The 23,615-nt window shown below is 32.1% G+C and overlaps 1 protein-coding gene across 2 annotated transcripts in view; it reads left to right on the plus strand.

Annotated features, from left to right (window-relative positions):
• Nucleotides 1-23,615, plus strand: part of LOC126881922 (adenylate cyclase type 2-like) — an 860,562-nt gene that overhangs the window by 550,564 nt on the left and 286,383 nt on the right. For both annotated transcript variants that reach the window (XM_050646657.1, XM_050646658.1), the window contains one exon: nt 8,526-8,584. In XM_050646657.1, coding sequence (XP_050502614.1) covers nt 8,526-8,584 — 59 coding nt within the window. The remainder of the gene's footprint in view (nt 1-8,525; nt 8,585-23,615) is intronic.

Raw genomic sequence — 23,615 nt, forward strand, 5'->3', positions numbered from 1 at the left:
CTACATTTAACAAGTAAATCTGCATGTAACAAGTATAAAAAATCGCCGAGAACGCCCGAGCTACGTAATATAATATAGTCCAGAAGCGCGACAAGTACGGGACAGAAAGTGCAACTTGAAGTTTTGTGAATTGATATACAGGGTGTAACAAAAATACAGGTCATAAATTTAATCACATATTCTGGGACCAAAAATAGTTCGATTGATCCTAACTTACCTTAGTACAAATGTGCACCTAAAAAAAGTTACAGCCCTTTGAAATTACAAAATAAAAATCGATTTTTTTCAATAGATTGAACACTGTTTGAGCTTTCTTATTGAAAACGGACACGTGACATTCTTATGATAGGAACATCTGAAAAAAAAATTATAGTGAAATTTGTATCCCCATAAAAATTTTATGGGGGTTTTGTTCCCTTAAACCCCCCCCCCCAAACTTCTGTGTACGTTCCAATTAAATTATCATTGTGGAACAATTAGTTAAACACAATGTTTTTAAAACTTTTTTGTTAGTTTAAAAAGTTAGTTTTTTTGAGATATTTTGAATATTTTGTCAAATCCACCACATATTTGTGTACTGTTAAGTAGGCCAGTCAAGTTAGGTTTTTACTTGACATAACGGAAAAGACGAGGTGTGACAGTTGAAATGTGTAGTACGAGATATTACAAAAAGACTACCATCTTGGGATTTATCAATTTTTTAGTGGAACAGTTTTTAAATAAACAATCAAAACGTCAAACTTAGTTTTTTCCTCATAACTTAAAAACTTGTTTATTTAGAGATTTGACGTCAACAGGTAACTTTAAAAAAAAAGATACATCGAATGAGATACGCTAAATGAAAATCGGTTAATAAACAAAAAAGTTATTGCAAAACGGACGATAAAATGGCTGTTTTTAAATATTGTTAATAACAATTTTATTGTTTATTAAAATATGTTTAAATATACCTAAACTTGAGGGCATTATGGTGTGTGAATGGTGTGCAAAAAATGGTCTAGATCTGTTAAATAGTTTTTGCAAAATTGAATTTGTTTATAAAATTTTTTGAAAAACGAGCCATTTTCTGTGACTGGTCCAGTTAATTTGACTGAATGTATCTCAATAATCCGGGGCTCATTTTCTTCGTTAAGATGTATACTAACAGCCTATGAAAAAAAAAGTAAAAAAAATTACATGTACGTACACAAAATTATTTGTTAGCAGTTTTTAAGTTTATAAACAATTACAATAATTTCGTAGAAATTAGATCAAATTAAATGGCAATAAAAAATACGGAAAGCTGTTAAAATACACAACTTCTAAAAAAAATTTTTAGGTCCTACGACCCTTGGGGTCTGAGATAGTCCCCTTTATTTGAAAAAATCACTGTTACGTCAATTAACAATACTTAGCCAAGCCGGACACCAAATAAACATGAAACGAAAAACATGAAACATGAAACGAAAAACATGTTTCATGAAACTAAAACACTGCTAAACAAATCTCAAAGTCCGCCTACCAATGAAACGAGTGTGATTCATGTTCATGACACATTTTTATTTTCGGAGAGTTTCATAAATGGCCGGATGTGTATTTGTTTAGCACTGTTTTATTTCCATGAAACGTAAATTACGTTTCATGTTTCTTTGATGTGCGGCCTGCCTAAGAGCTGAAATTAACCATTCTTTTATAATAAAAGTCAATGTTTTTAACAAAGGTTTTAGCAAGAAAAAATGTTAAAAATTGTTTAAACAGGAGTGTTATACACAAAGAGTATTTTGCGTTCCGACTAAAGTAAAAAATAGCGGGCGTAGTCGACTGACTGAATCGTGGGCACGGCTGGCGAGCGCCAGCAACCCCTAAAATTACGTTATACTGACCACAAAAATCAAGTTTAAGTTGAATGACAAATTTTGGTAATTCCTTATGTTTTCGAGGTCACTGAATCCGAATATGGAGTATATTTTTTTCTAGAATTAGTGAAACATTCAAAAATCAAACTTTATGCAAAAATGTAAAAAAAAAATTCTGATGATTTTTCAATTTTACCTCGCTGTATTTTTGGTCGCTGTAAATATTTCCTTTTAAAAATTTTACTGTCATCTTTGAAGCATTTATATAACAATGAGATTTGTCCAAAATCATTAAACACATTAAAAGAAGTTCTTAATTTTTAAACATTTTGTCGTCAGATTTCGTTAGTTTCATGTTTACTTAAAAAAGTTGAGTGACAAACTTTTTAGTTTATAATTTTAACCAACACAGCAATAAAATATGATTCATTAAGAAGTTTTCCAAAAAAATTTAATTCAAAATATGCAATAGGAAAAATGTTATGTGACTTTATAGACGAGCGGCACACTCCAAAAAATCTTATTTCTCGAGATACTGACCACGGGGTGGTGAATGGCTAATTTTGGTCATACTTTATATTTTTGATGGTGCTGAAAACTAAAATTAGGGTTGTTTTGAATTTTGCGTGGGGGAACATTGTCAAAATCGCAATTTTACCCTAAAAATAAAAAAAAAATAAAATCACGTTTTTTTGCGTTTAACTCGCTACAACTCAGTTCCATTTTAATATTTTTTTCTGAATTTTTTATAATATATATTTCTCACGTTTCTGAAGACAATGGGACCTGCATCAACCTTTCTGTCTTACTATAAAAAAAGTTATAAATTGTTTGAAGTAAAAGGTGTAGATCTAGAGTACAAGGAACAAAATGTTTTATAGAAAAAAAAATGGTGTAACTTTTAATTTTAAGAAAAACGTGATTTTATTATTTTTTTTTTATTTTTAGGGTAAAATTGCGATTTTGACAATGTTTCCCCATCTAAAATTCCAAATAATTCCATTTTCGCTTTCAGCACCATCAAAAATATAAAGTACGACCAAAATTAGCCATTCACCATACCGTGGTTAGTATCTCGAGAAATGAGCATTTTTTTGGGGGAGTGCCACTCGTCTATACGGTCGCGTAACTTTTTTCCTGTTGCATATTTTGTCTTGAAATTTTCCAGAAAACTGCTTCATGGCCTATGTTTTAATGCTGCTTTGATTACAATTATAAACTAAACAGTTTGTCACCCAAATTTTATAAGTAAACATGAAACTAATGAAATCTGACAAAAAGTTTGTGCAAAAAATACGAATCGGAATAATTAACCTAACGGGGTCGACGATACAGCCTGGACTGCACACGAATTCAAAATAGAGCGCCCGGAAAAAATGGCCTATACCTATCGGGTTCTACTGTACCAAGTTTACTAATTCTTTTTTATCTATGGTACCACTTTAAAATAATAACATTTATCTTATTTTCATTCAAAAATTAATCAAAACAAAGCATCTAATGGGATGTATAAAACTTTTTTGAAGTGGCCTTTTTATTGTTATTTTTTAAATTCATTTATTTAAAATATAATTCTACTAAATAAATGTGCAACAGAATAATATTCATAAAATTCAAGTTTCTACCAAAATATATATAATATTAAGCTTCCAATCCGGTATACTGTCAATGTTAAAAATGAGCTGCAACGGTCTAGCGAATGGTAATGTGCGAAATTCTTTTCATTCGGCTACGCCCACTATTTTTTTACTTTAGTCGGAACGCAAAATAGTCTTTGTTTATAACACTCCTGTTTAAACAATTTTTAACAATTTTTCTTGCTAAAAACTTTGTTAAAAACATTGACTTTTCTTATAAAAGATTGGTTAATTTCAGCTCTTAGTGCTGTTAATTCACGTAACAGGGATTTTTTCAAAAAAGGGGACCATCCCAGACCCCAAGGGTGGTAGGACCTAAAAATTTTTTTTAGAAGTTGTGTATTTTAACCAGCTTTCAGTATTTTTTATTGCCATTTAATTTGATCTAATTTCTACGAAATTATTGTAATTGTTTATAAGCTTAAAAACTGCTATTAATTAACAAATAATTTTGTGTACGTACATGTAATTTTTTTCTTTTTTTTTTCATAGGCTGTTAGTATACATCTTAACGAAGGAAATGAGTCCCGGATTATTGAGATACATTCAGCCAAATTAACTGGACCAGCCTCAGAAATTAGCTCGTTTTTCAAAAAATTTTATAAACAAATTCAATTTTGCAAAAACTATTTAACAGATCTGGACCATTTTCTGCACACCATTCACACACCATGATGCCCACAAGTTTAGGTATATTTAAACATATTTTAATAAACAATAAAATTGTTATTAACAATATTGAAAAACAGCGATTTTGTCGTCCGTTTTGCAATAACTTTTTTTTTATGAACCGATTTTCATGTAGCGTATCTCATTCGATGTATCTTTTTTTTCTGAAAAAGTTACCTGTGGACGTCAAATCTCTAAATAAACAAGTTTTTAAGTTATGGGCACAAAACTAAGTTTGACGTTTTGATTGTTTATTTAAAAATTGTTCCACTAAAAAATTGATGAATCCCAAGATGGTAGTCTTCGTGTAATATCTCATACTACACATTTCAACTGTCAAACATCCTCTTTTCCCTTATGTCCAAAAACGGCTTATTTTTTACTAACTTGATTGATCTAAAGTACGATTTTAGAGACTTGGTAATAATATGAAAATTTATTTATAAATTACAGTTTGAGGTATACTTTGAACCATATTAAAAAAGAAGCCACATCTCGATAAAAGGTGCCTTATCTGAAAAATACTAAGCGGTAAAGAAGTTCTAAAAACACTGTGTTTAACTAATGGTACAGCAATAATATGGTAGGGGAGCAAAGTATGCTAAATGTGCAGTCACTCGAGCGCTTTGGGGACCTATTGGGTTGTGAAGAGTAGGTCCTAAAACCAAAAAAAGTTAAGTAAAGTTTTCCATTTTAGTGGGCGCTTGCCATTTTTTAATTTATTTTTCCATTTTCAACAATCGTTTTTTCCGACTATAACGCCATCTATCCATATTTCGAAAAAATGTTTCGAATAAAAGTTACTTATTTTTACGTAAGGAATCCAAATCGTGTTTGGTGCCATTCGATAGATTTTAAAAAAATATTGAATAAGTATATTTTACAGTTTTTCGATCTGATGTTCCTTTCGCGAAATATCGTGGGATTCGTATTTAAAATATTAAATTTATCCTCCACTCAATCCGTGGGAAGTCGTGTTAGGTATCATTTGATAGATTTTTAAAAAATATTGAGCACATATTTTTTAGTTTTTCGATCTGTCATTCATTTCTCGAAATATTTGCTTTTTTCTTGTGAAATTTTGGGACTCACCCATTTCCTTACGCCCTGCTCAAATCGTCAGATTTTTTAAATATACACTCTTTTGCATGTACTAAACTTACCTTATCTTATCTGACAATTTCGAATTTTTTTAAGGATAGATTTTTTATTTCGGGCCCCCCTTAACGAACTCCCCTGTGTTAAGAGCCAATATATGGTAGAGGTACATCTGCAGGGTACCAGGTTTATCCCCATATGATAGTCTGACGCGCTCGAGTAACTGCAAAAATCCCCGCTTGGGCTCCCCTACCAATAGTTTAATTGGAACGTACACAAACATTTGGAGGGTTTAAAGGCACAAAACCCCATAAAATTTTTATGTTAACATATTAAAAAAGAAGCCGCATCTCGATTATAACTGCTTTATCGAAAAAGTACTAAGAGGCAAAAAAGTTTTAAAAACATTGTGTTTAACTAATGGTACTACAAAAATAATTTAATTGGTACGCACATAAAAGTTTGGGGGGGTTTAAAAGAACAAAACCCCCATAAATTTTTTATGGGCTGCACAAATTTCAATATAATTTCTTTTTAGGATGTTCATACCATAAGAATGCCACATGTCCATTTTCATTAAAAAATCCCTAATAGTTTTTGATATATCGGAAAAAATCGATTTTCATTTTGTAACTTCAAAGGGCTGTAACTTTTTTTGTGTGCATATTTGTAACTATACACCCTGTATAGTTAGATACACTATCCACTAGTTTTAAAAAAATTATTTGTGGTAAAATTCAATAATAACAACAAACATCGTGTGCTGGGATTACAAGTATTCCATATTAAGCTAACATTAATAAATATAAGGAGTAAAAGTAAAATTATTTAAAACTTATTGTCAAATCCGTACTTATTCTCAAGAAAATTCCACCCCAAAACATCACAGAGCCTCCATTACACAATCTCGCCTATCTTATGTTGCGCTGGGCATACCGCTTACCTGGTCGGCAAATAACTCTTATATGTGTCGATAAGAACAGTTTAAGTACATTTAAGTTAAAATACATGTGAAAGAATAAAACCACCTATTGTCTTTGTTTCTAAGAATATCAGTTGCATTCAAAAAACAAAATGTTCACCAAACATAAGACTACAATACGATTGCGATGTATACTAACATTTGTACCTCGTCCTCCCTACAGGGTGTCACAAACTTAACATAAGAAAAACATTTCTTTTCTTTCACCCAGTATAAGTACAAAACAGAAGTTTTGAGGAAAGCTTTTAGACAAGTAAGGATCTGTTTTTAGGTGGATGTGAGAGGTGGCATTCAGATTTTTGCGGATAAAGTTAGGTGATAACTTCGTTAATAATAATTGATTTATGCTCCTTCTCAAATATGCCCGGAACATTAATAAAAAAAATAAAATATTTAAAAATTTCAAAAAATTTCGTTTTTTTTTTTCTACTTTTTTTGCTTATAACTTAAAAACTGTTCATTTTAGAACAAAGTCCTAAAAAAATAAAACAAAGATAATTAAATTTTCTATCAGATGCGATTAGTTAAAAATGTCTTAATTTATCACCCTTGCTTCAAAATAGCAATAAATATAAAATAAGGGGGCAAAACAAGCCTGTCTTTATTCAATTATTTTCCATCACTTAGGTTACACTTGGAACCTTTCTAATTCGCTTAGAAAATTTTTGTAATGTGCTAAAATCGTACATCAAATTTCATTAAAATTGACTTACTAGATTTTGCATAATAATTTTGCAATCTAAACTTTTTTGAAAAAAATTAAAATTTTTAAAAATGTTGCACAACAAAAACTAAAACATACAAAGATTTGTCAATTTTTTTACATATAAAGAAGTACTCCACCTGTCTAATGCACTTTACAGAATTGAAATAGGATTATTTAAGCAGCCTCAGCAATGTTTTAAAGTTATAAACAATTTTTTGGCTTATAAACAAATTAGTGCTGTGGCCAGGAGGGGGTGCTACGGGCTCCTTTATTTAGATGGACTTACCCAAGTATTTTTATGTATTTTGACCCGTAGAACACGAATTTTTTGGGTAACAGTTGATCCGGATGTCGATAAGATTGTTATAAACAAAGAACTTGAGGAATTACATAACACCGATTTTTCGCAAAATAAAACATTTTTTTGTATTTCTTGGGTAATTCTAAGCAAAAAATGTTCTTACAAGTTTTTTCGTAGGATGCATAGTTTTCGAGATAAACGCGGTGGAACTTTCAAAAAATCGAGAAATTGCAATTTTGAACGCGAATAACGTTTGATTAAAAAATAAAATAGCAATTCTGCTGACAGCATTTGAAAGTTTAAGTCAAATTATACCGGTTTTAATTATTTGCATTACTAAAAATTAATTTTTTTTATTATTAAACAAAGCTATTTTTTTACAAGCCAAAAAATTATTTATAAATTTAAAACATTGCTGGGGCCCCTTAAATAATCCGATTTTAATTCTGTAAAGTGTATTAGATAAGTAGAGCACCTCTTTATATGTAAAAAAATTAGCCGACTTCTAAATGGTCTACTTTTTGTTCAGAAAGATTTTAAAAATTTGAACTTTTTTAAAAACATTTAGATTGCAAATTTATTATGCAAAATTTATTAGGTCGATTTTAATAAAATTTGGTACACGATTTAAGTATGTTACAAAGAATTTCCTAAGCGAATTACTAAGGTTATAAGTGCCACCAAAGTGTTTAAAAAATATTGAATAACAACAGACTTATTTTGCCCCCTTATTTTGTATTTATTGCTATATTGCAGAAAAGGTAATACCTTAAGACATTTTTTACCAGTCGTATATCATACAAAATGCAATTATCTTTATTTTATTTCTCTACGACTTTGTTCCAAAACGAATCGTTTTAAAGTTATAAGCAAAGAAAGCAGAAAAAAATCGATGTTTTTCGAAATTTTTAAATATTTTAATTTTTTATTAATGTTCCGGGCATATTTGAGAAGGAGCATAAGTCAATTATTATTACTGAAGGTGTCACCTAACTTTATCTGCAAAAATCCGAATGCCGCCTCTCACATCCAAAAATAGACGTTTCTTCGCAGATCCTTACTGGTCTATTTGCTTAATAGTGTAAATACTAAAGAAAAATCTAAAATAATAAAAAAATTAGCGGAATCCGTTAATCTGTTCACGAAAAAATCAACTATGAAAATGAGCATAATTTCCTATATCCCTAACTTTTAACGAGCAGTTCATTTTACGCCGCAAAAATTAACATTCCTATCCAAAATCCTTCTAAAATAATTAAGGAAGGGGACAGTAATTGAATTTATATTTACTTTCCAGACTTTGGCAATGATCGAATCCAACCTGCTGCCGAACCGCACGACGTGTCTGGAATGCAAGTAAGTTTATTTTACTCTCGTTTATTTTACACAGCTCCCGCAGAGTCCAGAAAAAAGTAGTCTGTGGAAGAAATTTATTCCCAGATCCTGGTGTCTGCGCACCTGTAACCAATTACTTTAGAATGTTTATTTCCCTTCAATTATTTTTAAAATACTAATGGTAGGGGAGCCCAAGCGGGGATTTTTGCAGTTACTCGAGCGCTTTAGATTATTACATGGGGAGAATCCTTAAAATTACTTAATGGGGAGTATTACCCTGAAAATGTACCTCTACCATATATTGGCTCTTAATGCAGGAGAACTCGTTAAGAGGGTACGAAAAAAAAATCTATGCTTAGAAAAAGTCGAAATCGTCAGATTAAGATAAGGTAAGTTAAGTACATGCAAAACAGTGTATATTTAAAAAATCTAACGATTTGAACGGGAGTAAGGAAATGGGTGAGTCCCAAGGTTTCACAAGAAAAAAGCAAATATTTCGCGAAATGCATGACAGATCGAAAGGCTAAAAAATACGTTCTTAATATTTTTCAAAAATCTATCGAATGATACCAACCACGACTTCCCACGGAGAGGGGTGGGGGGTAAATTTAAAATATTAAATACGAATCCCGCGATATTTCGCGATATGAACATCAGATCGAAAAACTGAAAAATACACTTATTCAATATTTTTGGAAAATCTATCGAATGGCACCACACACGATTCCCCACAAAGGTGGGGTGGGGGGTTACTTTAAAATCTTAAATGGGAGCCTTCTTCTTAGGGTGCCTGACCGTTCCGAACGTTGGCGATCATTCTGGCTATGATGACTTTGTTAGTTGCTATACGGAATAGTTGTGTTGAGGTCTTTCTATACTATGCTCTCAGGATAGCAAGCCAGGATATTCTTCTTCGTCCTGGGGCCCTTTTTCCTTCAATTTTACCTTGTGAAATGCACTGGAGTAGCTCGTATCTGCCTTGATTTCTCATTATATGCCCCAAGAACTGCAGCTTACGGTCCTTCACGATGTTGACTAAATCTGCGGTTGTGTTCATCCTCCGTAGTACTTCTTCGTTGGTGACTTTGTCTGCCCATGGTATCTTCAGGATCCTTCTGTACAACCATAGCTCAAAAGCTTGAAGTTTCGATAGAGTTTCCGCCTTCAATGTTCACGTTTCTACTCCGTATAGAAGCACTGAGTACACGTAACATTTAAGGAGCCTTATTTTTGTTTTTAAAGTGATGTCATGGCTCTTGAACACAGAGCTCATAGTCAAGAATGCACTCTTTGCCTTTCCGATGCGACATTTATTCTCTTGAGTATTGTCCCACGACTCATTGATTATAGTTCCCAAATAGTTGTATTGTGAGACACGTTCAATTCTCATTTGGTTTACATACAGATTTACTCCAGTTATATTTTTCTTGCTGATGATCATTAGCTTGGTTTTGCTGGTATTTATATATAGTCCATATGTTCTACTGGTTTCAGTTATTTTACTCATTAAGTTTTGCAGTCCTTCTATGGTATTGGAAAACACTATTGTATCATCTGCATATCGCAGGTTACTGAGCTTGACTCCATTTATTGAGATGCCTTCATCAATGTCTTTTAGAGCCTCTTCAAAAATGTACTCTGAGTACAGATTGAATATCAGCGGTGAAATTATGCATCCCTGTCTCACTAACCTTAGGATTTTGACCTGATCTGTATATTCTACATCTATTCGGAGCACTGCTGATTGATTCCAATACAGGTTAGCTATTATTTTCAGGTCTCTTCCGTCAATCCCTGTCCTCTTCAGCACTTCCATCATTTGTTCATGTCGAACTCTATCGAAAGCCTTTTTGTAGTCAATCAGGCATGCAAAAACATCTCTACATTTGTGAACGGCGTTCACAAATCCAAACTGATTGGGCGCAATTTGTTTTTCGCATTTTTGGTAAATTCTATTATGGATGACTTTTATAAACAGCTTGAGAAGATGGCTCATTAGGCTTATGGTCCTATAGTCTTCACAAACCTTTGCTCCTGGTTTTTTTGGGCAACGATACAAACTCAGATTTGAGAGACTCTGCTGGTATTTTTCCTGCCTTGTATATGTCATTAAATATTTCAGCTATTATTTTTATTTGTGCTCCATCTAATAGCTTTAGCAGTTCTGCAGATATTTCATCAAGTCCCGGTGCCTTTTCATCCTTCATTTGTCTGATGGCTGTGGTTACTTCTTCTGGGAGTCCCCATCTTTTATTGCAAATTTGGATTCTTACATAAAAATAAGTAACTGTTATTCTAGACATTTTTTCAAATTATGGAGAGATGGCGCTATAATCTAAAAAACGATTGTTGGAAATGGAAAATTAAATTAAAAATGGAAAGTCCCCACTAAAATGGAAAACTTTACTTAACTTTTTTTTGGTTTTAGGAACCAATGGGTCCCCAAAACGCTCTAGTGACTGCAAATTTAGCATACTTTGCTCCCCTACCATAACATCTCTGTTTTCGACATAATATATGAATAATTAGTTGTAACCCTAACAACTACACAGAACCAAACTTATATGGAATAGTCTGATATTTTTTGTTCTTTAGAGCGAATTGTATCATCTGCATATCGCAGGTTACTGAGCTTGACTCCATTTATTGAGATGCCTTCATCAATGTCTTTTAGAGCCTCTTCAAAAATGTACTCTGAGTACAGATTGAATATCAGCGGTGAAATTATGCATCCCTGTCTCACTAACCTTAGGATTTTGACCTGATCTGTATATTCTACATCTATTCGGAGCACTGCTGATTGATTCCAATACAGGTTAGCTATTATTTTCAGGTCTCTTCCGTCAATCCCTGTCCTCTTCAGCACTTCCATCATTTGTTCATGTCGAACTCTATCGAAAGCCTTTTTGTAGTCAATCAGGCATGCAAAAACATCTCTACATTTGTGAACGGCGTTCACAAATCCAAACTGATTGGGCGCAATTTGTTCTTCGCATTTTTGGTAAATTCTATTATGGATGACTTTTATAAACAGCTTGAGAAGATGGCTCATTAGGCTTATGGTCCTATAGTCTTCACAAACCTTTGCTCCTGGTTTTTTTGGGCAACGATACAAACTCAGATTTGAGAGACTCTGCTGGTATTTTTCCTGCCTTGTATATGTCATTAAATATTTCAGCTATTATTTTTATTTGTGCTCCATCTAATAGCTTTAGCAGTTCTGCAGATATTTCATCAAGTCCCGGTGCCTTTTCATCCTTCATTTGTCTGATGGCTGTGGTTACTTCTTCTGGGAGTCCCCATCTTTTATTGCAAATTTGGATTCTTACATAAAAATAAGTAACTGTTATTCTAGACATTTTTTCAAATTATGGAGAGATGGCGCTATAATCTAAAAAACGATTGTTGGAAATGGAAAATTAAATTAAAAATGGAAAGTCCCCACTAAAATGGAAAACTTTACTTAACTTTTTTTTGGTTTTAGGAACCAATGGGTCCCCAAAACGCTCTAGTGACTGCAAATTTAGCATACTTTGCTCCCCTACCATAACATCTCTGTTTTCGACATAATATATGAATAATTAGTTGTAACCCTAACAACTACACAGAACCAAACTTATATGGAATAGTCTGATATTTTTTGTTCTTTAGAGCGAATTAAAAAAATTTAATACAAAATCAAACAATAATTATTTTAAAGCAATTTAATCACCAATATATAAAAATTAAATAAAACAATAAAGTCTTGAAATAAAACATTGAAACTAGTTGTTTTAATTAATTTATTTACGTTTTTTTAGTAGTTAGTGTTTTCGCCCCTTGCTCTTACACAAGCTTCAATTTGGTTGGGCACGCTCATAATCAAATTGTTAATATTGTTGTAAGAGCCGTGTTGTAAGAGATCATCTTGTACTAGCCGTGCGATGTTTTGTGGATTATCTCAGTTAGCTCTAATTGTTCTTTTAAGGATATCTCACAAATGCTATATCGGGTTAATAGGGCAGTCAATGAGGGTATGTGGCTCCGAATTCCATCCCACTATATCGATTTACGTGATATTTTCACAGTAAGTAGGGAATAGCCCAAGAAACAAAGTCTACCCTATGCCGATATGTGCTTTTGTCTTAGGGGCGGTTCCCACCCCTTCCCGGGGTGGAATTTTTTTTGCTTAAATGCTTAAATAACTACGGAAGTTGCTAGAGAACCTAATACTAAGCAAAAACTGTTCTATAATTTTTTTTTCGAAAACTCAATACCTTTTGAGTTATTCCTGGTTGAAAATTGGCCATTTTCATTGAAACATAACACCTTTTCAATCGGTTTTTTGAGAATGCCTTAAAAACTATGCATCTAACTAAAAAAAACTATATAAAACATTTTTGTAGCTTATAAAATAACAAAGAGATTCTTTCCTTTATGAAGCTTCTAGTTATAACACGAAAAAAGATATGGTAAGTGAAAAAACTTGTTTTCTTGGTGCATGCTCAAATCAGTGTATTTACCTTGAAATAACAGAGAAACGGTCGATTTTAGGTATATAATGCTACCAATAACTTTTGTTGTGCTTGAAAAGACCTATAGATTAAGCAATATTTAATGTCGATTACATTCAAACTAAACTAAACTGTAAAACTGTAAACTAAAATAAACTGTAAAAAATTTGATGACTAACGTATTTTAAGAAAAAAATGAGAAGTATATTTAACCCCTCATCCACAAGAATTTAAATGCATCGTTTTCCTTCCGCAATACATTTTACCATAGTGTTCTTTTTACGTTCAAAAAGTTGGGCGGGTTTAAAATGAATGGTTTTTGAATAAAATAAGATCAAATTATTGGGCGCATTTTTAAATTTTCTTAAAAATGTTCCTATTTCTCCATGTAACTCGAAAATGATAAGAGATGCCAAAAAAAGATGCCATACAAAAATGTAGGTTTCTTCTAGATAAACATTTTGATTTTATCTTTTATAACAGTATCTCTTATCATTTTTAAGTTACATGGAGAAAAAGTAAGATTTTTAAGAACATTTAAATATGCGCTCTATAATTTGATTTTTTTTTTTTCAAAAACCATTCATTTTAAACCCGCTCAACTGTTTGAACATAAAAATAACACTGTAGTAAAATGTATTGTAAAAGGAAAACGATGCATTTAAATTCTTGTGGATGAGAGGTTAAATATACTTCTCAATTTTTTTCTTAAAATTCGTTAGTCATCTATTTTTTGCAGCATATGTCGCTTAGTTTGAATGTAATCAACATTTAATATTGCATATTTGAAGGGACTTTTCACGCACAATAAAAGGTATTGGTACATTATACACCTAAAATCGACCGTTTCTCTGTTATTTCAAGTTGAATACACTGATTTGAGAATGCACCAAAGAAACAAACTCTTTTACCTACCATATCTCTTTTTGTGTTATAACTAGAAGATTGAAGCAGGAACAAATCTCTTTGATTTTTTATTAGCTACAAAAATGTTTTATATAATTTTTTAGTTAGATGCATTGTTTTTAAGGTATTCGCAAAAAACCGAAATTGAAAAGGTGTTATATTTCAATGAAAATGGCCAATTTTCAACCATGAATAACTCAAAAAGTTTTCGAAAAAAAATTATAGAACAGTTTTTGCTTAGAATTAGGTTCTCTAGCAACAACCGTAGTTGTTTAACCAAAAAATTTTCCACCCCTGAGAAGGGGTGGGAACCGTCCCCAAGACAAAAGCACACATCGGCATAGGGTAGACTTTGAAAAAGGAGATATTTTCAGGCTATTCCTAAAATTTCATTAAAATCCATGCAGTAGGTTAGAATTCGGAGGTAATAACCTGTTCTTGCTCTCATTGACTGCCCTATAAGGTCGAGTGAGCACGCAGGCCACTCCAGAACACTGGTATATTATGCCTGAAGGAAGTCTCTGGTTATCTGCTGGTGTATAAAGGTACATTATTATGCATAAAAATTAAATTATCTCCCATTGCCCCGTCGACTGAGCCTAACTACAGGTCCTAGAAGCAAATCAACATACCTGCGAGCTGTTAAAGTGGGTTGGATGAATATTAAAGGAGGTTTCTCCCCGATCGCAATACCCCCTGCCCTAGAACATGACATTCCGTTATGTTTCTGAACAGATCTGGCAGATTCCGTTCTTATTTGTCTTCCTCGCCTTCTAAGTACACGAATTCGTCTTCTTTTTCTTTAAGTGCCATTTCCTTTATGTGCAATTATCATGGCTATTCTGACCTTTGAGGCAGCTGCTCTGAACAATTGCCATGAGTTGCAACCAAACCATTCACTCAGCAGGTTCTTCAACCAGGAAACACTTCTCCTTTCTACACTTCTCCTACCTTCTATTTTTGCTTGAATTATGAATCTCAAGATGTTGTATCTTTCGTCTCTCATAATATGTCCGAGCGTGACCTGACATCTCGTAACGCGACAGTTCGTAACCGGAGAACTGGTAACGGACAATTCGTAACAGCGACAGTTCGTAACGGCGACACTTCGTAACGGCGACAGTTCGTAACTATACAAATTCGTAACGGACAATTCGTAACGTCCAAATTGAATTACTCTGTTTATTTTTGTTAACGTGGAAACTAACTGTTATTACAGTTATAATTAAACTTATGTTTATTAATTTAACGAATCAGTGTGTTAAACATGTTTAACACATTTTATGTTTCGTGTTTCAGAATATATTAAAATTCTTTAAACACAAACAAATATTTAAATACATACAAACTTTTAACAATATTTTTAAAAGTTTATCCCTCTTATTGTTCCTAAAATTTGCATATACCTAGACAAAGAAATGAAGTAATTCGTGAAATATTTAAGCCAACAACCGTCTTTAGACATTCCAAATTTTCTAGGAAACATTTTGTAAAGGAAAGATTATAATTACCTGTTATTATAGTAAACCTTGTGATTTTTTATAGCGTTGGGGTATTCAATCAACGGTTATAGCTGATACGAGGCTTTTAATACTTTAACACTTGGTTTAAATAGTTTTATTATCATGCTGATGCTGATTCGTTAAATTGATAAACATAATTTCATTTATAATTGTAATAACATTCAGTTTCCACGTTAACAAAAATAAACAGAATAATTCAATTTAGACGTTACGAATTGTCCGTTACGAATTTGTATAGTTACGAATTGTCGCCGTTACGAAGTGTCGCTGCTACGAATTGTCCGTTACCAGTTGTCCGGTTACGAACTGTCGCGTTACGAGATGTCATGGAACCATGTCCGAGATATTGCAATTTCCTTTCTTTTATTGTGTTTTCCATTTCCCTCTTTCTGCCTATGCTTTGTTCACGGCTAAACAGCTCTGTTTAGCCGTTTAGTTTATCCATATAATTTTAAAAAGCTTTTAAATTTTTTGTTTGAATTTAATTGTCAAAGTCTATATTCCATAAATACGTCTTTCAATCTAAATTTAAAATAACACTATATTGAATATTGAAATTCTCAAATACGGAAATTCAGTAAGAATAATCCTTAAATCCTGATAGGTTTGTTAAAATTCATGAACAGACATAACTAATCCGTAAGTATTTTACCATATTTTTAAATTTGATTTTTCGTGTGTTATAAAGGGCCGCACTTAAACATTAGGGACGCACACCCATCGAGCTTTCACTAGAAATATTGACTCCTGGGGAAATCACCATCAAAAATATAAAACTCTGGTGCAAAATAGTTCTTAGTGGGACAGATTCGGAAGGTATTGTATAAAAGTATACCATCCTTGCATTGCAAGGATGACAAAATATGCATTAATCTTCTTCTTAACGTGCCCTATCAAGTCCCCTTGACGTTGGCGAATAACATGGTGAAACTGTCTCTGTCTCTAGCTATTCTAAATAGTTGATCTGCTTTCTTAATTCATGTCCACTCATTGATATTCTTCAACGAAGAGGCATCTTCTTCTTCTCTTTAAGGTGCCGAGACCGTTTGTCGATCGTTGGCTCTCATGTTGCCCAGCATATTAACAATCATTGTCTTATTTACAGCCGCACGAAATAGTTCAGTGCTAGTTTTCCCAAACCATTGGCGTAGGTTTTTAAGCCAAGAAGTTGTACGGCGGCCCACACTTCTTTTTCCCATTATTTTACCTTGCATGACAAGTTGAAATATGTCATATTTTTCTGGGTGACGCATTATATGACCAAAGTATTCCAATTTGCGTCTTTTAACCGTGTTCACTACTTCGCAACTTTTATTCAAACGTTGCAAAACCCTTTCGTTTGTGACCCTTTCTACCCAACTGATCTTCAGAATACGGCGGTAGACCCACATCTCAAATGCTTCTAGGTTTTTTAAAAGCGATTCTGTCAGGGTCCATGCTTCAACCCCGTAAAGTAGTACTGGGAATATATAACATCGAACCATTCTTATGCGAAGTTCCAAATTTAGATCATGACTGCACAGGATTTTCTTAAATTTCATAAAACTTGTTCTTGCTTTGGCAATTCTACTTTTTATTTCTGTACTAGGGTTCCAGCTTTCATTAATAGGAGTACCCAGATATACAATTAAACTTACTCGTTCAATTGAGTAGAGGCATGCTTTCTACCAATTCCTCTGCGTCCTTCGATTTTACCCATCATAATAAGTTGAAGAATATTATACCGGTCTCCCCTTACTACGTGTCCAAAATAGGCCAACTTTCTATATTTGATGTTATCAACAGCTCGCTGACAGTATTTGCTCTCTTAAGGACTGCCACATTTGTCAGCATAGCCGTCCATGGTATTTTCAGTGTACGTCTGTGCAGCCACATTTCAAAGGCCTCCAAACGATTAATGGTGGATATTTTTAATGTCCATGCTTCGACACCATAGAAGAGGACTGACTAAATGTAACATTTAATAATGCGCTTTCGAACTTGAAGTTGCATTAATACAAGAAAGAAAAGAAGCATATATTTATCTATTGCCAATTTAATTGACAGCAATAACTTTTATAGATATTTGTTAAAAATATCTTTTTAAAAACAGGATTAGCAAATGTTTTAAATTATCATATTTCTTCTTATGGAGCTTATCCGTTACGGATGTTGGACACTAACATGGCTATTTTGACTTTGTTAACTGCTACAATAAAAAGGCCGGTAGTGGTCTAATTATATCGTTTTCATAGGTTATGAAGCCAGTATATTATTCTCTCTCTTCCTGGGCCTCTTATTCCATGCACATAACTTGACATATTGTCCGAAGTAGGTCGTATCGTTGTTCATTACGCATTATATGGCCTTAAGTCCAAGTAATGAAGCTTACAATAGGACAAAACCTCGCAATTTTTACAGAATGAAAATTTTTTTGAAAATTTGAGAATAAGTAGTGCATAGTCCATGGATCAAAATCTATATAATGCCGACAGGCGCTTTTATCATGAGGGTGGTTGCCACCCCATATCGGGGGTGGAAATTTTTTATTATATTTTGACCGCGAAAGTTGGTAAAAACATTTATTCTAAGCAAAAAATGTTCTATACATTTTTTTCATAAAATTAATACTTTTCGATTTATTCGCTATCGAAAGTGTTAGTTTTATATCTATAAAATCCATGTTTTTAATCAGTTTTCTGCTAATAACTCAAAAAGTTTTCGTTTTATCAAAACAACTTTGCTTAACAAAAATGTACCTTTTGAAAAAATAAACAAATCCGTTTTTTTTTTAATTTTCTTTAAAACCAATAGTAATCGAGCTATACTTTTTTATATGTTAGCTCTTCTACGTTAAATGCTAAATATTGAATACTCAAAGTCAAACAATTGGAAAACTATGCATTTTTCGAGGATAACTTATTCAAACTAATTTAAAGTATTTCAAAAAAATTTATCTCCAAAAATAAAATAAGTCTCTAGCGCAAAAATTAAGTGACTTATAATGAAAAGAATGCCAGTCCCTATTTTTTCAGCAAAAAAGTGATCGTAAACAGCCCCCTAATTACCACCCCAATTAAAATTAGTCATTGACCTTATTTGGTTTTCTTTAATTATGTATTATTAATAGGTTCTGGAAGTTTGACCAGCTTAAAATGATTAGTCTTTAAAAAAATAGAGTTAAAAGCAAATAACTAATTTTTGTAATTTGCTAAACCTTTTTCTTCGTAATAGAAAGATAGAATCAGAGATACTAAAAAATGTTTAAATATGAAATTGTAGTTTATTAAATTTCCAAGAACCTGGTTTGCAAAAAATTTTTCTACGGCAAAAATTGAGTGAGCTACTGTTGTTGTTTATTTGGGTTTATATGACTGCGGACACTAAATCCATTCGCCAAGAGTGAGCTACTGACAATTAAAACTTTTAATAACATGTAAAAGCCACCTTTATGAACCATTTCAAAGTCACCTCTCTTTGAGGAAGAGGATTTTAAAAGGATTTAATATTAATAACCTTATAGATCTCATAAAACCCTATAAAATTCTTTGTAACCAAACTTTCAACGATAAAAAATTAAGAAGTTACAGTTAAAAAATCAATATATTTTTTTTGAAAAAAAAGCGAAATCTAATTGGAAGCATAATAATGTAAGTTCGCGGTGTTTTTAGTCATTGGCCTTATTCATTCTTCTTGATTTATGTATTATTAATAGATTCTAGAAGTTTGACTGACTTATAATGATTAAATTTAAAAAAACTGGAGTTTAAATCGAATAACGAATTTTTGTAGTTTGGTAAAAATGCCATTTTCTTCAGAATAGAAAGATTAGCATCAGAGATACGAACAAATGTTTAAATATGAAATTGTAGATTATTTAATTTCCAAGAACTTGGTTTGAAAAATTTTTTCTGCGGCACAAATTGAGTGGATGGTAAATGACTACCTATATCGAAAAACATTTTTTGTTGGATATAAAATTAACACTTTCGATAGCGAATAAATCGAAAACTAATAATTTTATCAAAAAAATATATAGAACATTTTTTGCTTAGAATGAATGTTTTTATCAACTTTTGCGGTCAAAATATAATAAAAAATTTCCACCCGCGAGATGGGGTGGCAACCACCCCCATAGTAAAAGCGCCTTTCGGCATCATATAGATTTTGATCCTTGGACTATCCACTACTTGTTCCCAAATTTTCAAGCAAATCGATCCATTCTGTAAAAATTGCGAGGTGAAAAGCTTCAGTTCCTGGACTACTAGGTATTACAGTTTCCGACGTTTTATGGTTATTTATTACTGATTAGTGCTTTTTTGCCAATTCTGTGTAGAACTTTTTCGTTGAAAATTTATCTATCCAGGCCAGTATATGCATTGCAAGTGATTTTAACTTACCTAAGATTATCTCAATGATGGAAGATACTCATTCGTTTGCATTCCCAATCCTGAATAAGTTACACTATAGGCAGTAAACTCTATTGCTGCAATATCATGTTTATGTGCATATCATGGATTTTCCCAGTCAAACCTAATCCGTAATACTAATAGGGCTTTTCATTTACAATCACTTAATTCGAGCTTCTGTCATATGTCGTATAATCCGTGTACCTATATTAATATTATACCCAGATTATACAACATATGACAGAAGATCGAAACAAATGATAAAAGATGAAAAGCTATATAGTAGAATTCCTTACCTAGCTATTACTTTAAATGTTATCCATACAATAACTTATGACCCTGTCCTGCTTCAGCTCACTATAGCTTGATTTAAAGATGTAAATCTGTATTTAACATAGTAAGTGGCCAAGCTAAACACCAGAGATTACAGTACTGAGAAATATTACAGAAAATACCCTAAGAGATCGAAAGAGGAGTGAAGACATTTAAAAAAATGTAATGGACAGTGTATAAACGAATGGACACTTAACAGAAAAAAATGAAATAACCACATAATCAGAATGGGAAAGACCGGTGTGGCCAAAATAGTAAGAGATAAATCATCAATCGGCGGAAGAAGTGTAGCTCGACCGAGGAAAAATAGAGAGAAAACCTTCCATAGAGGATCAATCAGCCAATGAATAAGCAGAATAATTATTGTTTATAAAAGTGAAGGAGAAGAAGTCTCCAAGTTAATACTATATAATATTCTGAGTTTAAATCTACACTAATTGTACACTGTATATGGTCCATCTTGTTCCACTTAACAAAGTTGGTAGTAGTAAAATTTATAGATGGTTTTTTTAGGATTTTGTCAACCTTACAACTGGGAAAATATTGGCTCTCATATACAAATCATATTATAAAGTGCGTCCATAAGGTAACGCATAAATTCATTATTTCGTAAACCGACGACTGTAAGGAAAAATCCCAAAACAGGTCGGTTTTTATTTTTAAATTTAAATTTTATTGCCTATACATCGTACTAGTGACGTCATCTATCTGGACGTGATGACGTAATCGATGATTTTTTTAAATAAGAATACAGGTCATGTGAGAGCTCATTTGAAAGGATTTTAAATTCTCTATTTAATATTATAAACATTAACATAATTATTCATACAGGGTGTTCAAAAAAAAATTTAATTAAAATAATTGAGACAAAAAAAAAGAATGTATATAATTTGTTTAATTCAAAATAAAAATTGAAGAAAAAGGTCTTCTGTGTAAAAGGTATATTAGTTTGAAAACCCCTATAAAGGGCTATATTAAAATACAGAACGTTTTCGCTCTAAAATACATACACAAAGGTCTTACATTGGCATATTATTTATTAAACCCTGGCGATGGGTGAAATTTAAAAGGTATACCTCAAGGCACCATATGACTATACCACAAGCATGTGGGTGGTTGAGTTAATTTCTCTGTCTTCACAAAGAGAAAGGTGAAAGCCAACTCTTAATTTAAAATACGTTTTACTCTTATCAGAAAGCAGGAAAAAAATGTTTATTTGACAAATAATAGTTATTTATGATATAAGTGTTAGTCCTGTCGCCAGTGGGGGTACAACGCCTTCTTAATTCAGATGGACTTACCCAAGTTTTTTTATGTATTTTAACCCGTAGAGCACGAATTTTTTGGGTAACAGTCGATCCGGATGTCGATAAGATTGTTATAAACAAATAACTTTAGGAATCACATAACAGCGATTTTTTGCAAAACAAAACATTTTTTTGTATTTTTTGGGTCATTCTAAGCAAAAAATGTTTTTACAAGTTTTTTCGTAGGATGCACAGTTTTCGACATAAACACGGTTGAACTTTTATAAAATCGAAAAATTGCAATTTTTGAACCTGAATAACTTTTGATTGAAAAATAAAATAGCAATTCTGCTTACCGCATTTGAAAGTTCAAGTCAAATTCTATCGGTTTTGATTACTTTCATTGCTAAAAATTATTTTTTTTTATTGTTAAACAAAGCTATAAACACATAGTGATTGAATGATGTTTTCAATGCATTTCTCATTTGAAATCGAACGAGTAGGCGCGCATACACACAATTTCTACGTAACTACATTAAAACGCATGCTTTGGGCACGGGAAATAGTATGTGTTTATGGCTTTGTTTAACAAATAAAAACTTAATTTTTAGCAATGCAAATCAAAACCGATAGAATTTGACTTGAACTTTCAAATGCAGTAAGCAGAATTGCTATTTTATTTTTTAATCAAAAGTTATTCGGGTTCAAAAATTGCACTTTTTCGATTTTTTGAAAGTTTAACCGCGTTTATCTCGAAAACTGTGCATCCTACGAAAAAACTTGTAAGATCATTTTTTGCTGAGAATCACCCAAAAAATACAAAAAAATGTTTTGTTTTGCGAAAAATCGCTGTTATGTAATTCTTCAAGTTCTTTGTTTATAACAATCTTATCGACATCCGGAACAACTGTTACCCAAAAAATTCGTGTTCTACGGGTCAAAATACATAAAAAAACTTGGGTAAGTCCATCTGAATTAAGGAGGCCGTTGTACCCCCCCTGGCGACAGGACTATGTTAAAAGTACACGTTTAAGGCCCGCATGTGAAAGAATTCACATGAGTGCCTTAAAAATGTACTTTTTAACGCGCATATCATACAATATTTTTTCTACAAACGTAATTACAGGACAATATCTTTAGAAGAAAAACTTTTACTTGAACTTGACTGACATTCCAATTTTATATTTTTTCGACATTACATCAAAATTGTATATACGGTCAATACGAACTGCAGTGCCTTAAAAATTGTTTATCTACGACTGATACATAATATATGTATTATACTTGTGGTGTTTGCAATATAATGCCATATAATAATCCCTTAGAGCCGTTTTACATGACCGAAATTTACTTCGAAATTGACGCTGATAACTACCATGAAAAATTATCTAATAAAAATATTAGATGTAAAACACAAGATTTACTCTGAAATTTACCATGATAATTTTCAATATAAAAATTTAGAACCTGTTCTATATTCTAGAAAGTTTTCAGAGTAAACTGCGCGAGTTTCTGCGCAGAACGTTAAATAATGAGGTGGTGTTTACGATAATATAAACTTTATAATTACAACACGTGCTGATTTGTTTATTCAGTGAAGTATCTTTCCTTTGTTCAAATTATTTATTTTTGCACAAGAATTTACTTCTCTAGCCAAATATATTACTAAAAAATAAACAAATGAAAGTTGTAACTTATAACCTTAAAATGTCATTTCACATTTCTTCTTTTCTTATGTAACCTTTAACTTAGTTTTCTTTCATCAGTGGCCTTTTATTTATAACAAAATTCTATTTAATGTCAGTCACATTACACACTACGCATGCGTTTCACAACAATTATGTTAAGATTTAACTGTAGGTGTAAAACAAGGAACAATGGAAAAATTGTATAAATTTACTACATAAATTTTCGTTATTATTCTTGAAATAATTTTCGAAGTAAATCTCGGTCATGTAAAACGGCTCTTAGGGATTAATAATGCGGGATTAATAGCTATTAATCCCTCTGGCACAACAATCACAAAATTCACCACGGAAACAAAATAATCAACCTCAAAAAGTGTCACTGTCAAACGAATAGTATATTTGACAGTTTGTGTTGAGATGGACGAAAATGAAGAATCTTTTAATTGTACACCACCAGAAATTGTAGAACTAGCT

Source organism: Diabrotica virgifera, chromosome 3 (genome assembly GCF_917563875.1).
Source record: "Diabrotica virgifera virgifera chromosome 3, PGI_DIABVI_V3a".
NCBI classification, from domain to species: Eukaryota; Metazoa; Arthropoda; class Insecta; order Coleoptera; family Chrysomelidae; genus Diabrotica; species Diabrotica virgifera.